This window comes from Lithobates pipiens, unplaced genomic scaffold (genome assembly GCF_037356315.1).
Source record: "Lithobates pipiens isolate NorthernLeopardFrog02 unplaced genomic scaffold, aLitPip1_a1.2 Scaffold_23, whole genome shotgun sequence".
In the NCBI taxonomy this organism is placed as follows: domain Eukaryota; kingdom Metazoa; phylum Chordata; class Amphibia; order Anura; family Ranidae; genus Lithobates; species Lithobates pipiens.
The window spans coordinates 173,017,806-173,036,203 of record NW_027507785.1 but is presented as its reverse complement, the minus strand read 5'-3'; the positions used below and the strand labels follow the sequence as shown (position 1 = coordinate 173,036,203).

At 45.8% G+C, this 18,398-nt stretch overlaps 1 protein-coding gene across 1 annotated transcript in view; it reads left to right on the top strand.

The window, feature by feature from the left end:
* Positions 1 to 202: 202 nt before the first annotated feature.
* The window catches only part of OLFML2B (olfactomedin like 2B), a 372,183-nt gene continuing 353,987 nt past the window's right edge, over positions 203 to 18,398 (top strand). Inside the window, exon 1 of the mRNA XM_077452619.1 lies at positions 203 to 864. Coding sequence (XP_077308745.1) covers positions 667 to 864 — 198 coding nt within the window. The 5' untranslated portion in view covers positions 203 to 666. The remainder of the gene's footprint in view (positions 865 to 18,398) is intronic.

Genomic DNA, 18,398 nt, shown 5'->3' with positions numbered 1-18,398 from the left:
TTGGCAGGGATGTCCACAGAAGAATTTACTATAAAGGAAAACACACCTGATTTCCAAATGGTTCCTAGCAATCACAATATTACAGCATAATAAATTGACCTGGGTATCAGTTTCCCCGACTGGAAAAGTCATTAAGTTTTCCAAAAAGTAAGCACACATAGGAAGAGCTCCTCCCCGCTACCTCTCCTCCTTTGTGCAGCGTGGTGAAGCCTTGTGATATTCTGTCCCAGCTGCTCTAAGCTCCCTGCCTGGAGATCTTATCCTGTGCTCTTCAGCACCTCCATCCCTTTCTTGTGCTGAAACCTGAGAAGTCTAAAGAAAGCCTCCCCAGCCTTTCTGTCTGGCTGTGCCTTTCATCTTACCATATACAGGGACTGCATACAGACAACTGCACAAGCAGGCAAACTATGCTAAGCATGTTGCAGGCTGAAATCCTTTGAGAAGTCTAAGAAAAAGACAAAACTTGCAGGACATCACAATCCCATTTCTTTTATATATACTGTAACTTTTCTAATAGAGTGGTTATGCTTTACCAGGTTCACAATGTGTTAATGTGGAGAAGAAGATAAGTGGAATTGGGATGCACGACGACGTTTGACAGCGCAGAATAAGCACATTTTGGAGACGGGTGAAGGTGTCAGGTCACAGCTGTCTACTGCTTCTCTTATGGATCCAGGCAGGATTTTGGTATTGTTTTTCATTCTTTTCTATGGTGGAGTATGTATGGGATCTACTACCCCTGGAGCAACCACAGGGAGCCCTAATTATCCATCGGTGCAGGAGGTTACAGAATCTAATGTTCGGGAATCAGGAGAGGACATACTGGAGGATGAGTCTGAAAACCAGGAGAACATTCTGTCCCAGGTATCATCTCTTTTTGTAGCGTCACTGTTCTTCTCTTCTATGGGATCCCAATGTCAATATGTCATTTTGCTGCTAACCTATCATTCAGTACTTATTGCATTCACCCTGTCATGATACACACATTAAACCTGCACATATGTAAAGCTAGAACGGTATTTTTAGTTTTGGATAGAGCAGGGAAGAGCTAGAACATTAGTAAGGATTTTATTGCTTTCTAGGGAGATTCACCATCTCTTAGTGGTTGATTCACTAAAGGCAAATAGACTGTTCACTTTGCAAGGCAAATTGCAGATTACAAGGGAATTTTCCATCATCCAATCATGTGGAAGCAAAAATGTTTTTTCTTTGCACATGATTGGGTATTTTTTGCAAAGTAAAATTTTACCAGATGTACCAGGCTCTGGGGAATATTTTTTTGCAAAGTGAAAAGCCTGTTTGGCTTTAATAAATGAACATAAAAGTCCAAAATGCAGTGCTTGAATTCACATGAAGGTTTTTCATTAAACAGATAGAAAATACGAAGGTACATTCACCAACTTCTGTGTGTATGGAAAAGCACACCACACCCAAGTGAATCCAATCTGCTTACCAGAACGAAATGATATATAGGCATATAATCATCAATCTCAGGAAATCATGGTGTCACTCTCCAGATGATATGGGTAAAGCGGGAGAGGTCCAATCATCAAATAGCTTATGGTCACCAAATTATCGAACTCCCAAGCTAGACTGTATATGATAACCATTCACCAATTTAGCATTTACCCAAATGGAAACAAGAGGCAGCAATAGTGAAGCCCGTAAGGTAAAAAAGCAGTCATTTATTGTAGTTCATGTGCAGGTAATAGTCGAATACAGTCATCATGATGTAAAATAAAATCAGCGGCTCTCAGCATGCTTGCATCGGCCAGCCTGACATGTTTCACCCGAAAGCATATCATCAGAGGCGTAGTAATTGAAACCCTATGTGTCCTGGTGGTAACCTGGAGTGAAAGTACAAAATGATGAGTTGTCACTGGAACAGTAATAGAGGGGAAGTGGGGACACTTATTCCAGTCATAAATGTCTAAAGCTGGCGATACTCTGTAAGATTTCCCTCATTCAGACCCATGTGTTGAACCAAAGAAGTTAATTGTTTTCCCCATCCATGCCAAGCAGCTTGAATGGAAGATTCTCCCCAGCCAGCTGTTGTATTTTAAGTATAACTGAACAAGAAGCACCAAGCAAATGATTCTCAGCCCCTAATGTAAAGTGTGAACTCTTTCGCAGTGTAATTCATTGTTAATGGAACCTTAAATATGCCAAGCGGAAGAGCAAGAACCTGCAACAAATGCAGAAAAGCACACGTTTACAAAATGTGCAAGAGTCTGAAGTCTAAAAAAGGTACACAAGCTTCTTTGCTACATTTTATATGTTGTATGGCAGCCCATTAAAATGCCCTACATGCTGCCGGATGCATGAAGCATGGCAACTTGAAAAAACACACATGTGTAGTGTGAATGGGGGTTGGGTGTCCAACAGTATGTATTTGATTTTATAAGTGTCCCAATGTAAAAAAGGCAGCCAAAGTGTTTCAGGGGCCCAAGTTATCCCACTTCATCAGGGCTTTAGGACATAAATGGTTTCTAATTGACTCTTGGACACATCAGTCAAAGTCAGGGCAGAATTGTGAATGCCTGTTTTAAAGGCAGAGCAACAAAGCATCAGAAAAAATATGTTTGGCTTTAGCTGAAGTTTTTCTGGACTGTTATTCATGACATATTGGTATGGTGCAAAAGAGTAAAGTGCTTCATACTCAATGATTACTTTTTAAGGTAAAAGATATCTTTTAGTGCCATTATTTTAGGTAGATGTCACACCTTTTGTTATAGCTTCAGTCTTACTTCCATCATCTTGGATTCCACAAGAATCACCAGTCACATAAAAACCGGAATGCTTTTCTTAGAAAAAAGCATTTCTCATAGCAACCAAATTTCATAATTTTTGCAGGCAAAAACAAGAAAGGGAGAGAGTAATACACATGTGCAATTTGTTTTGTTCCAAATGTAAAGTCTGAACAGTTTTGGTTATTCAGAGATTCAGATGTATCGGGTGAATCTCAGATGAATCTCTGAATGAAATAGCCACGAATATTGTTGAAATTCGTTGAATTTATTCATTTTCTAACTAATTCATCAGCTCTCAGCGGGCTTAACTGCTGAGAGATGAAATGTAAACAAAATAATGCCGGCAATAGAAAAGTCAGAAAAAAACAGCGTGCGCCCCCCAACTTGGGGGTATGAATTCATTATTCCTCTACCGTGGTGCAAAACTCTTTTTCGTTATATCTGAGTAGACACATTGACTGAGTTCAAATTTTAGAGGTATTTGTTTTTCTACTGTGTTGTTAAAAGAAACAACAACCAGAATTTCTTGTGGGAGTTGAAAGTTTATTTTCATGTTGCTTTTTTCCCTTTCTGTGAAAGCCTGTGAGCAATATGAGGTGGCAGCTCGGAATAGTATTTACAGTATAATAAGGAATGTGGTGCTTATAAAGCTGACGATTGCAGAATTGTAAATTTGTATAAGAAATATCATGCAATTTTCATACCACTATGTAATTAAGGTTGTTATATAAACTAAATACATGTCTTATTGATATATGTGTGTTCCTGTGCATTTGTAAAACATAGGGTGATGCTTAATAAAACCTCAGAAGATCCCTACAGCCTCTTGCACATGGGTACGTCTAAGGCTGGGTTCACACTGCTGCGATGCGGGAACGCTGCGAATCCACTGCGGGTTCTCGCATCGCATGCCTCCCGGCGGCAGTTCACACTGCCCTATGCCAACTGCTGGGAGTGTTAGTGAAAAGTTAATGACACCTCCAAATCAGTTCGCATATCGCAGTGTGATCTGCAAACTCGGACAGGAATTGGATTGCATGGTGTGAACACCCATGCGATCCGATTCTGCTGCGTACCAAAAAAAGGGTCCTGTACGAGTTTGGGCCGGATACGATGCGAATTCAGCCATACTATCTGTATGGCTGAAATCACATCGCACAGAGATCGCATGTGATTTGCACTGCAGTGCGGTGCGAATCACATCCGATCTCGTACACCGCAGCAGTGTGAACCCAGCCTGACTGCTGTGCGTCCAGGAAGCACAATTGTAGCGCCCATCCCCACTGCCAGCAGCCTGTCAAATTCTTTGGCAGGCATGCTCCTGGATGGAGCTGAACCCTGTACTGAGTGGTACTTGCAATTAGGGCCCTATGTGTTCAGGGATGAATGCCCAAAAGGTATGCAAGGGGCCGAACGTGTGTTTTTTTTTTTTTCACCCTATGTAGAACTTTAAAGCACTATTGGCTGCTTGACAGCTGAGCTCCACAAGTAATATCTCTAAATCTGGCCATACCAATATTCTGGTGGCAATGGTGTAAGATGGACATTCCTCTCTCTTTGGAAAGATTTCCTCTCACTTACCAGGTAATGAGGGGAAATCTTCCCAGCAGCACACAGACAGCAAACAATAACCTGATAGGGACTTCATCTCTTTCCTACTTTATCTAAAACAAGTTTTTACTATATATAAACCTTAAAATTATTGGTTAAGGCCCCTTTCACACGGGGTGGACCCCGTTTTCATCAGCAGGGAATCTATCAACTGATCCTCTGCTGATTGAAGCAGAGCAGGCGGATGACAGGTTTGTGTCCTCTCAGTTTCTGCACAGCAGACACGGACAGAGCTCGCTCTGCTTTATGTGCATTTTGTGCATTCTGCTTTATGGGCGGCCTGGTGTAAATAGATTCCACTGTCTGTCAGCATCTGATGGGTCCCCTTTCGTTTTTTGTAGCGGCCTGGATTGGAGGTAGGTGGGTGTAGGCACAAGTCTGTGTACACCCGCTGGTCTATAGGAGTGAATGGACCGTTTGATCAGGTCCACCTCACCTCATTCTAAACAATAGCCCTGTTGTCCATTAAACTCACCTATAAATGCTGGCTGTAGCTCTACCCTCCTTTGAAGCCCAAATTATGGGTGTACTTGTGGGGAGAGGTACAGCCAGCATAGGACGTCATAGAAATGCGATGCTGCAACCCACAATAAATATTCTGATAACATTTATTGTAACACTTATATATGCTGCACATACCATCCAACACTATAGTAAGAGAAGTTATAGTCCGGCAACTCTACGCAACTTAACCGCTTGACCACTTTCTTTTGGTGATATTTGATCACCTCTGGGGTTTTTATTTTTTGCACTATAAATGAAAAAAAAAATTGTTTCTGTTAATAAAAGTTTGCAAATTAGTAATTTTTCTTTATACATTTTGGTCAAAATTTATACTGCTACATATCTTTGGTAAAAATAACACAAATCAGTGTAAATTATTTGGTCTTTGTGAAAGTTTTAGGCCGCGTACACACGGGCGGACTGTCTGGCCAACTAAGTCCGTCAGACAATCCGACAGACAGTCCGTCCTACTTTTGAATGAACGGACTTGACCACACACGATGAACAGACAGTCCGCTGAAAGCTTGCGCGATGACGTGTACAGCACGTACGACGGGACTAGAAATACGACGTCCAATACACTGCAATGCAACCTTCGGCCGTGTAAATCCTTTCTGAGCATGCGCCATACTTAGTCCGTCCAACTTGCCTACTCACGAGCGGACTGTCTGCTGAAACCAAAGTTGGACGGACAATATTACGGAAATTCCGAAAGACTTAGTCCGCCAGACTGTCCGCTGAAAAAGTCCGCTGAAGCCCACACACGAGTGGACTGTCCGCTGAAACACGTTTCAGCGGACCAAGTCCGTCAGACAGTCCGCCCGTGTGTACGCGGCCCTAGAGTCTACAAGCTATGGTGCCAATCACTGAAAATTAATCACACACCTGATGTACTGAAAGGCTATATCATTTCTTGAGACCCTAACAAGCCAGGAAAGTACAAATACCCCCCAAATTACCCCTTTTTTGAAAGTATACATTTCAAGATATTTAGTAAGAGGCATGGTTAGTTTTTTTCCCTCAATTCTTTGCAAAATTAAAAAAAAAAAATTATTTTTTGTTTTTCACAAAATTGTCATAGTAACAGGTTATTTCTCTGACATGGCATGTGCATACCACAAATTACACCCCAAAATAAATTCTACTACCCTTCCTGAGTATGGCAATACCACATGTGTGAGACTTTTACACAGCCTGGCCACATACAGAGGCCCTACATTGAAGTAGCACCTTCAGGCATTCTAGGAGCATAAATTACACATCTAATTTCTCAACCACCTATTACACTTTTAAAGACCCTGGAACACCAGGACAATGGAAACACCTACAAAATGACCCCATTTTGCAAAGCAAGAACCCCAACGTAATAACGTATAATCTATGAGGCATAATGAGTCTTTTGAATGGTTCATTTTTTTCCCAGAAGTTTTGGGAAAATGTGGAATAACAATAATGAGCACTGTAGTGGCGCAGATGAGCACTGTAGTGGCACTGATGGCACAAATGAGCAATGTAGTGGCACTGACGTGGCACTGATGGCCACTGTAGTGACACTGGTGGCAACACTGTGGCACTGATGGTACAGATGAGCACTGTAATGTCACTTATGGCACAGTAGTAGCACTGATGGGCACTGTAGTGGCACAGGTAAAACTGATGTGGCACAGATGAGCACTGTAGTATCACTGATGGGCACTGTAGTGGCACAAGTGACACTGATGTGGCACTGATGAGTACTGTAGTGGCACTGGTGGCACTTTAGGGCACAGATTAGCACTGTAGTGGCATTGATGTGGCACTGTATGGCACTGCTGGACACTGCAAAAATCAATCAGACTCACAGTTTATCATTCAATCTCTCTTCTCTCCTCACACACTCTATTGGCGTAAGGAGAGAAGAGAGCTGGACCTCTGCATGACCCCAGTTTGTTTACATTGTGATCGCTCCTTCTTTGGAAGGAATGATCACGTGGTAAAGGGCCCACTGTCATTGGCCCTTTACCGTGATCCATGATGCGCCGGATCCTATAAACCTAGTGAGCTTGGACACTTCCCAGGGGGTGCGCGGGCAGTGCGAGTTCGGGAGGACATCCACGAGCAAGCCAACCACGCTGTAGCTGTCTTTTGGCTATGGCCTGGTCGACATGTGGTTTAATAAAATCTGTAAAGGCTTTATTAAGGATCCAACAAGACACATGGAAAATCCATTACACAGCAGGTTAACCATTACATATTTTACTTCAAGTTGCATTGAGTTGCCTGACTTGAACTTCTTTCCCTACAGCAATTGTAGATCCACTCCCCCTTTCTAAGCTGGGTGATCTTTTACTATTACGAAAGAACAGTCAGTACTGCTTGTCCATTTGTAATAGTGGCTCTGTGTAAAGCATCTTCCTGTGCCCTGTGTGTGTACAAGCCACTGCAGATACAGTAGATGACACTTTTACTATTATGAATGAAAAGGCAGCACTGATTCTTTATTCATAATAGTGACAATTCACTCAGAACTGTGTGATCTTTTGTGAATGACAGTGCTGGTCTCCAAAGCTGTTGCTTCTAATCCATCACTTTTTTAGCAGGGTTTTTGGACAGAAGGGACAACTATTTGACCATGCTGCTTAGATACCAAGGCTAGAGCTGAACGTGACCAATTGCTATATATACCTAGTCCCCTGAGGGAAATAAAAAAAACAACACAAAAAAAAAACTGTAATGAGACTTGTTTTTTAAGCTTTAGGCACATGAATACTTTTCAGGATATTTCTTAGGCACAGTTAATTTTACGAAATGTTCCCTATAACATAGCAAATCTCCACTATTTGAGGGCAAGACATTGCAATTAAAGAATAAACAATATTTTCATACAAAACATACTGAAGCTTGATTGAGGTCTAATGCCTGAAACTGATGAAAGGGTCAGATTAAAGGTGTCCATAAATAGCTTGATAATAGCAAACATTTCAAGTGAATATGGCCACGTCACAACCACAACCCAAATTATAAGCTTGCATTGCATACAGTATTCCCATTAAAAAAAAAAAAAAAAACAGGCATTCAAGAGGCAACAGTATCTGAAAAGTGATTCATTGCAAGATATCCCTCAATTATTGCTACAGTGGAAATTGTTTTCCCTGGCCAGAAAGGCAGGGAAATATCATTGGTGGGAGTTCAAATCCTTCCCCACTCTATTGAAAACAAAAAAAAATGTGGATGAATATATACTTACACGCACCTTTATGAAAAAAATAATAAATGCACATTTTTGCAGGGGAAAAATGTGCATTTATAATTTTTTCTCACTGGGATCTGCAAAGCATTGCCCCTATGATCAGTAGACTACAGTACAATGTGTCCTGTTTTCTGGTACTCAGGTCTCCCACAGCAGCCTGCAAAACAGTGACGCCAGGCAGCTGGGGATGACATCAGCAGAAGGCGAGAAAAGAGGCTGTGGATAATGCTCACAGCTCTTTTCGGGTGCTTTTGGCTCTGTTCAGAGAGGCACAGCTCAGTTCGGAGAGAGGCAGGGCAGAACACGGGGCACGGATAACAGAATCACCAACAATTGATTATGCCAGTCACAGCATCAATGCCGCATCGTAGACTGCTGAATCGCGATGCATTGATGCTGTGATTAAATTCAGCACCCCTACTGCAGACACATCCTCAATCTTTCTGGCTTTACCTCCATATGAGCTTAGTTAAAAAGCTACAGCACGTGTTAGTGGACTACAAGTGCTCTGATTAGCATATACATAGTCCACTGAGAACTAAAAGTGTGATTTTAATTGTGACAGTGGCTGCGGGAGAAGGGAATCCCTGCTGGTTGTTGCAGGGGAGGATCTCAGAGGGTGAGAGGGGGATGCTAGAACTAGTGATGGCCGAACAGTTCGCCCGGCCCTCTTTTCGCGGCGAATTTCGGCTGTTCGCGGTCCGCCAGTTCGGCGGACTATTGGCGTCGTTCGCCCGGCGGACTTCCGTGTTTTTACTGTGTCACTACTAATCAGTCACACACAACCTACTTGGTCCACAAAGGTCCTTATAAGGACTGGTAACTTGGTGAAGGGTGCTACAGTACATAGGGTTGAGTGCGGTACAGTCTGCTGTTCTGTAAGGACCGCTATCGGTCCACAATAGATAGGGTTGAGGTGCACCACTGCTGACCGCTGCCCTATACTGCAGCAGTCCTTCAGCAGTATAGGGACTGACGTACAGTCTGCTAATCAGTCACACACAACCTACTTGGTCCACAAAGGTCCTTATAAGGACTGGTAACTTGGTGAAGGGTGCTACAGTACATAGGGTTGAGTGCGGTACAGTCTGCTGTTCTGTAAGGAACGCTATCGGTCCACAATAGATGGGGTTGAGGTGCACCACTGCTGACCGCTGCCCTATACTGCAGCAGTCCTTCAGCAGTATAGGGACTGACGTACAGTCTGCTAATCAGTCACACACAACCTACTTGGTCCACAAAGGTCCTTATGAGGACTGGTAACTTGGTGAAGGGTGCTACAGTACATAGGGTTGAGTGAGGTACAGTCTGCTGTTCTGTAAGGACCGCTATCGGTCCACAATACATAGGGTTGAGGTGCACCACTGCTGACCGCTGCCCTATACTGCAGCAGTCCTTCAGTAGTATAGGGACTGACGTACAGTCTGCTAATCAGTCACACACAACCTACTTGGTCCACAAAAGGTCCTTATAAGGACTGGTAACTTGGTGAAGGGTGCTACAGTACATAGGGTTGAGTGCGGTACAGTCTGCTGTTCCGTAAGGACCGCTATCGGTCCACAATAGATAGGGTTGAGGTGCACCACTGCTGACCGCTGCCCTATACTGCAGCAGTCCTTCAGCAGTATAGGGACTGACGTACAGTCTGCTAATCAGTCACACACAACCTACTTGGTCCACAAAGGTCCTTATAAGGACTGGTAACTTGGTGAAGGGTGCTACAGTACATAGGGTTGAGTGCGGTACAGTCTGCTGTTCTGTAAGGAACGCTATCGGTCCACAATAGATGGGGTTGAGGTGCACCACTGCTGACCGCTGTCCTATACTGCAGCAGTCCTTCAGCAGTATAGGGACTGATGTACAGTCTGCTAATCAGTCACACACAACCTACTTGGTCCACAAAGGTCCTTATAAGGACTGGTAACTTGGTGAAGGGTGCTACAGTACATAGGGTTGAGTGCGGTACAGTCTGCTGTTCTGTAAGGACCGCTATCGGTCCACAATAGATAGGGTTGAGGTGCACCACTGCTGACCGCTGCCCTATACTGCAGCAGTCCTTCAGCAGTATAGGGACTGACGTACAGTCTGCTAATCAGTCACACACAACCTACTTGGTCCACAAAGGTCCTTATGAGGACTGGTAACTTGGTGAAGGGTGCTACAGTACATAGGGTTGAGTGAGGTACAGTCTGCTGTTCTGTAAGGACCGCTATCGGTCCACAATAGATAGGGTTGAGGTGCACCACTGCTGACCGCTGCCCTATACTGCAGCAGTCCTTCAGCAGTATAGGGACTGACGTACAGTCTGCTAATCAGTCACACACAACCTACTTGGTCCACAAAAGGTCCTTATAAGGACTGGTAACTTGGTGAAGGGTGCTACAGTACATAGGGTTGAGTGCGGTACAGTCTGCTGTTCCGTAAGGACCGCTATCGGTCCACAATAGATAGGGTTGAGGTGCACCACTGCTGACCGCTGCCCTATACTGCAGCAGTCCTTCAGCAGTATAGGGACTGACGTACAGTCTGCTAATCAGTCACACACAACCTACTTGGTCCACAAAGGTCCTTATAAGGACTGGTAACTTGGTGAAGGGTGCTACAGTACATAGGGTTGAGTGCGGTACAGTCTGCTGTTCTGTAAGGACTGCTATCGGTCCACAATAGATAGGGTTGAGGTGCACCACTGCTGACCGCTGCCCTATACTGCAGCAGTCCTTCAGCAGTATAGGGACTGACGTACAGTCTGCTAATCAGTCACACACAACCTACTTGGTCCACAAAGGTCCTTATAAGGACTGGTAACTTGGTGAAGGGTGCTACAGTACATAGGGTTGAGTGAGGTACAGTCTGCTGTTCTGTAAGGACCGGTATCGGTCCACAATACATAGGGTTGACGTGCACCACTGCTGACCGCTGCCCTATACTGCAGCAGTCCTTCAGCAGTATAGGGACTGACGTACAGTCTGCTAATCAGTCACACACAACTACTTGGTCCACAAAGGTCCTTATAAGGACTGGTAACTTGGTGAAGGGTGCTACAGTACATAGGGTTGAGTGCGGTACAGTCTGCTGTTCTGTAAGGACCGGTATCGGCCCACAATACATAGGGTTGAGGTGCACCACTGCTGACCGCTGCCCTATACTGCAGCAGTCCTTCATCGGTATAGGGACTAAGCGTTTTGTCACAGGGTGATTTAAAAAATGACAGGCAGAGGAAGAGGCAGGCACTTCCGCAGGGGTGGTAGGGGTAGGGCAGGAGCACCAGCCTTGAGCCAAAGTGGGAAGTTGCAGAAGGTGCGTTCAATTACTTTAAAGGACGCACCAGACTTGGTTGAGTTGCTCACTCAGCCTTACTCTTCTGCACCCTCCTCATCCTCTCGATCTGCACCCTCTTCTTCACTCTCTGCTATGTGCACCCCCAAAGACACTACCACCAACAACACCACCACCACCACCACCACCACATACCTTCCGCTTGAGTCACAGGAATTATTTTCCGATCCATATCAAGAGGACATTTCTGATGCGCAGCCACTCTTGGTATTGGATCAGGAAGAGGAGTTAGCAACAACCGCTACTCAGCAGTCTGACGACAGTACCCAGATCAGCCCAAGGAGGAGGTTGGTCCCCGGTGTTGCTGCCTACTCCGAGATCTCTACTTATAGCGGTGGGGAAGGTGACGTTGATGATGACGTGTCTAGTGATGTCACGTGGGTGCCCACAAGAGAGGAAGAGGAGGGGAGTTCAGAGGGAGATATGGACCAGCAGATAGGGAGGAGAAGCAGGAATAACTTACATTGCACAGGAGGGACAAAGCAGACTGCAAATGTATCAGGAGCGAGTCATCGACCATGTACGGTCACATCTGGCGCTCCCAGGACACCGGCACATGGCTCTGCAGTGTGGGCTTTTTTTAATGTGTCCGCTGCTGACAATAGCGTTGCCATCTGCAATCTTTGCAGTCAACGCATTAGTCGCGGTAAGCCCAACACTCACCTAGGGACGACCGCCTTAAGAAGGCACGTGGGCAGCCATCACCGAGCCGAGTGGGAGCAACGGAACACACAAAGCCACACTGCAGGCTCTCACCATCCAGCCTCGTCTTCTACTTCTCCTTCTCCTCTCTCCTCACAATTGTCCTCCACTCCACCTTCCATCACGCCAAGCTCACATTTTTCTGCAAAAAGGCAGGCTTCCGTGGGCCTAATGTTCGAGCGTAAAAAAATGATGACGCGGGATAACCCTCTTGCCCAACGATTGACGGCTGGCTTGTCAGAACTCATAGCCCGCCAACTACTGCCATATAAACTGGTGGACTCGGAGGCCTTTCGCAAATTTGTGGCCATTGGAACACCACAATGGAAGGTCCCAGGAAGGAAGTATTTCTCTGAGAAGGGCATCCCAGAGCTATATGGCCATGTTCAGTGGCAAGTGAATGTATCTCTGGCACACAGTGTCGGTGCCAAGATACATCTGACCACAGACACGTGGTCTAGTAAACACGGGCAGGGAAGGTTTATCACTTTTACTGCCCACTGGGTGAACCTTCTGACGGCCGTCAAGCATGTAACCCGTGGCACCCGTGTAGATTTGGTTTTACCGCCACGGATTGCATGCAGGCCTGACTCTTCTTCTCCTCCTCCTCCTACTCCATCCTCCTCCCTCTCCTCCTCAGCTGCCTCCTCCTTTTCTGCTGCTAGCGTCTCTTCCGCTGCACCGCCCAAGCTCCCCAGAACCTATTCCACATGCCAGGTGAGACGTTGCCATGCCGTGCTGTGTCTGTTGTGCCTGGAAGCCAAGAGCCACACTGGCCCGGCACTCCTTTCAGCTTTGCGTTCACAGGCAGATCAGTGGCTAACACCGCTCAATTTGACAGTTGGTAAAGTGGTGTGTGACAATGGTGCCAATCTGCTTAGCGCATTGAAACAGGGCAAAATCACGCACGTGCCATGCATGGCACACGTCTTAAACTTGGTCGTGCATCGATTCCTTGTCAAATACCCTGGGGTCCAGGACATCTTGCGGCAGGCAAGGAAAATCTCGGCCCATTTCAGAAGATCTTACACGGCCATGGCTCGCCTTGCTGACATTCAGCGGCGACACAATCTGCCGGTCAGAGGTCTTATTTGCAATTGCCCGACGCGATGGAACTCAACCTTCTATATGCTTGATAGGCTGCTCCAGCAGAAACGTGCAGTTAACGTCTACCTGTATGAACTCTGCAGCAGAAACGGTTCTGGGGAGCTGGGGTTTTTTTCACCACGCCAGTGGCTGCTCATGCGCGACGCATGCAGACTTCTGCGGCCATTTGAGGAGATCACCAAACTGGTCAGTCGCAGCCATGGCGCCATCAGTGACATGGTACCTTATGCCTTCTTTATGGAGCGTGCATTGCGTCGTGTCATTGATCAGGCTGTGGAGGAGCAGGAGCGGGAAGATGAGGAAGTCGCAATGCTGGATGAATTCCCAGGGGGGGCTACTCTATCTGAGACAAGTCAACAACAGGAGTCTGAAGAGGACTCAGAGGAGGATGGTGCCGGGGCGGATGAGGAGGAGCAAGAAGAGCATGCTTTAAACCTTTCTGAGATCCCTGTTGTGCGTGGATGGGGAGAGGAGAATGAAGAGGACGACATTATCCTGGATGATGAGCAGGAGCCAGGCCACCACACCGCTTCCACTTTAGTGCAAATGGGGGCCTTCATGCTCCAGTGTTTTAATAGGGACCCCCGTATAAAAAGCATAAGGGTCAAGGACCAGTACTGGCTGGCAACGTACTTAGACCCCCGGTACAAACACAAAATGGCCGAAATGTTACCGCCGTCGCAGAGGGCTGTCAGAATGCAGCACTTCCAGGCCTTGCTTCGAGAAATGCTGCATTCTGCTTTTGCGTGCGCTGGCAGAGGAGCAATTCCCACTCTTAGAGAAGGATTTGGGGGTACCAATCCAACAGCGCCTGCAAGAAGAGGCCGGTTTGAAGATGTGTTGGTGACTTCAGATATGAGGTCATTCTTTCAGCTGACCCATCGACAGGTGTCATCCGGATCCAGCATCAGGGAACGCCTAGACCATCAGGTGTCCGACTACATTGGGTTAACGGCCGATGTGGGCGCTCTGAGGAGTGATGAACCCCTGGACTACTGGGTGGGCAGGCTTGACCTCTGGCCAGAGCTTGCCCAATTTGCAATCGAACTGTTGGCTTGCCCCTCATCCAGTGTCCTGTCCGAAAGGACGTTCAGCGCAGCAGGGGGGATCGTGACCGATAAGCGTACTCGCCTAGCTCACGACAGTGTTAACTACCTCACATTTCTAAAAATGAATGAGGCATGGATCTCGGAGGAATTCAACACATGTGACCAGTAGACCATGTATATGTCTATAAACAATTTTTTTAATCAAGCACACAGACCTTCTTTCTTCATTTGGCTCACTTCCTTGTCCCAAAAAAGCACACCGTACTATATGCCCCTACCCTCCTCTTTGAAGAGGTTGAGAGGTGTCATATTTCTACTGGGGCTGCTTATGAGGGGATCACACCATCCCTGTGCTGTGCTGACTTCCTCCTGGGGGTTCTTATTATGAGGGGATCACACCATCCCTGTGCTGTGCTGACTTACTCCTGGGGGTTCTTATTATGAGGGGATCACACCATCCCTGTGCTGTGCTGAGTTTCTCCTGGGCCTGCTTATTATGAGGGGATCACACCATCCCTGTGCTGTGCTGACTTACTCCTGGGGGTTCTTATTATGAGGGGATCACACCATCCCTGTCCTGTGCTGATTTACTCCTGGGGGTTCTTATTATGAGGGGATCACACCATCCCTGTGCTGTGCTGAGTTTCTCCTGGGCCTGCTTATTATGAGGGGATCACACCATCCCTGTGCTGTGCTGACTTACTCCTGGGGGTTCTTATTATGAGGGCATCACACCATCCCTGTGCTGTGCTGAGTTTCTCCTAGGCCTGCTTATTATGAGGGGATCACACCATCCCTGTGCTGTGCTGACTTACTCCTGGGGGTTCTTATTATGAGGGGCTCACACCATCCCTGTGCTGTGCTGAGTTTCTCCTGGGGGTTCTTATTATGAGGGGATCACACCATCCCTGTGCTGTGCTGACTTACTCCTGGGGGTTCTTATTATGAGGGGATCACACCATCCCTGTCCTTTGCTGATTTACTCCTGGGCCTGCTTATTATGAGGGGATCACACCATCCCTGTCCTGTGCTGACCTACTCCTGGGGGTTCTTATTATGAGGGGATCACACCATCCCTGTGCTGTGCTGACTTCCTCCTGGGGGTTCTTATTATGAGGGGATCACACCATCCCTGTGCTGTGCTGACTTCCTCCTGGGGGTTCTTATTATGAGGGGATCACACCATCCCTGTGCTGTGCTGATTTTCTCCTGGGCCTGCTTATTATGAGGGGATCACACCATCCCTGTGCTGTGCTGACTTCCTCCTGGGGCTGCTTACGGTGCTGCTGTCAGTGCTGTATATCACGGTGCTGGTGTGAGTGCTTAATGTCACGCTGCTGCTGTCAGTGCTGTATATCACGGTGCTGATGTCAGTGCTTAATGTCACGCTTCTGATGTCAGTGCTCTCTATCACGCTGCTGCTGTCAGTGCTGTATATCACGGTGCTGATGTCAGTGCTTAATGTCACGCTTCTGATGTCAGTGCTCTCTATCACGGTGCTGCTGTCAGTGCTGTATATCACGGTGCTGATGTCAGTGCTTAATGTCACGCCTCTGATGTCAGTGCTCTCTATCACGGTGCTGCTGTTAGTGCTGTATATCACGGTGCTGATGTCAGTGCTTAATGTCACGCTTCTGATGTCAGTGCTCTCTATCACGGTGCTGCTGTCAGTGCTGTATATCACGGTGCTGATGTCAGTGCTTAATGTCACGCTTATGATGTCAGTGCTCTCTATCACGGTGCTGCTGTCAGTGCTGTATATCACGGTGCTGATGTCAGTGCTTAATGTCACGCTTCTGATGTCAGTGCTCTCTATCACGGTGCTGCTGTCAGTGCTGTATATCACGGTGCTGATGTCAGTGCTTTATGTCACGCTGCTGATGTCAGTGCTCTCTATCACGGTGCTGTTGTCAGATGACTATCACGGTGCAGGTGTCATTGCTGTATGTCACGCTGCTGATGTCAGTGCTCTGTATCACGGTGCTGCTGTCAGATGACTCTATCACGGTGCAGGTGTTATTGCTGTATGTCACGCTGCTGGTGATCATCTCCTGCACCCTCTTCTTTGCCTACTCTGGTCCCTGACCTTCCGTCTCCTCCATTGCCTTCATGTGCTCCACAGTCCTGAATTGTCAGAACAATTTCCCATATAAAAAAAGAATGCTTGTAGTTATCGATCCCAAATTCACCTCATACATGTATTATGTCATTGGCCATGTGGTGGGACTATGTTTGCCCAGCTAATAATTATTTTGTGGCTGCAAATTTGACCTAAAGGTTTGCGAAGTTCGCCTCCCATTGAAGTCAATGGGGCCCGCCGCAAACTTTCCGTTTCGCAAACTATCGGCCGCGTTCGCGGTCCGCGTTCGCGGAACGTCCCGTCGGAAGTTCGTCCATCACTAGCTAGAACATGTTACTGCCATATTTAGGGTGTGACATGTAACATGTTCTAAAGGCAAACTTATCCTTTAAGATGTGATAACAAGCTTCTTGACAGTTCAAATGTCCTTATTGTTTCTCTGGGCTTATGAAATCTCCCTTCAAGCATGGTCCTCTCTACCTACCTGGAGCAGAGAGAAAATTCAGGGTACCTTGGGTACCATTGCTAATGTTATCAGCCAATTCCTTCCACACATCTCTCTGCCAATGATTGAAAGGAAGGAGGGAAATCTTCCAGTCATGGAAACAGATAATCGTAAAAACCTGCTGGATGACCTAATCCTTTTCCACGCCATCCAGAAATAAAATACGGTTGTCTGCATTGTTACAGAATTCTAAAAGAATTTTAATAGACATGTTCTCATGTTCACAATTGCTCGGAAGAAAAATAAATACAGGCACTGGCAAACTGTTGGTGACAATACAAGAGATTGAACTATAGTCTGCCTTGTGTTACTGCCATCATTACATATAGTACTCAGAAATATATACTCACCGGCCACTTTATTAGGTACACCTTCCTAGTACCGATTGGACCCACTTTTGCCTTCAGAACTGCCTTAATTCTTTGTGGCAAAGATTCAACAAGGTGTTGGAAACATTCCTCAGATATTTTGGTCCATATTGACATGATAGCATCACAGAGTTGTTGCAGATTTGTCAGCTGCACATCCAAGATGCGAATCTCCCTTTCCACCACATCCCAAAGGTGCTCTATTGGATTGAGATCTGGTGACTGTAAAGGCCATTGGAGTACAGTGACCTCATTGTCATGTTCAAGAAACCAGTTTGAGATAATTTGAGCTTTGTGACATGGTGCATTATCCTGCTGGAATTTGTCATCAGAAGATGTGTACACTATAATCATAAAGGGGTGGACATGGTCAGCAACAATACTCAGCTAGGCTGTGGCATTTAAACAATGCTCAGTTGGTACTAAGGGGCACAACACGTGCCAAGAGAAAGAGAAGTGAAAAATCCAACAGTGTGTATGCTACATCAGACAATTAACAATAAACAGAGTATAGCCTTAGGTAAATAGTAAGAACAATACACATAAAAGTACCATCATTCAAATGAATGATTTTCAAGAAATGAGGGTTCTAGGAATGCTGGGGCAGTTGCTGATACTGCTTTGCATCCGCGCCCAAAGGGTTTTGTTATGTGGACTATCTCGGTACTTGCTAGGAAAGACACAAAAAATTTGTTATAAAAATGAAAAATTATTTAATAAAGACAAAAAAATTACACATTGAGACATTAACAATATTAAAATCATATACACCACAGTTTAACAAACTACCGATGGGTTCCCCGTAAGGTCTCTGTTGAAGAGGAGTATAGAAAAATGTCCTAATTTCCTGAGGAATTTTTTATATACTCCAACCAAAAGGTGCATTCTATGCATCCAAAAATATAGAAAATATACCAAATCAAATCATTATTCAACTAAAAAAATAATGTCAAGCCAATAACTCCAAGGCCAATAATAAATAACACGTAATCTCCTCCGATTCCGCAACATGTCTGGTTGACAATCGGACGCTCAGAAAACTGAACTGAAAAGCACAGAATGAAAATCAACACTCACCAAACTTCTACTAACACGAAATTGGCAGAAGGAGCCCAAAGGGTGGAGCTAAAGAGCTGGAAAACCACATAGTATGTTTA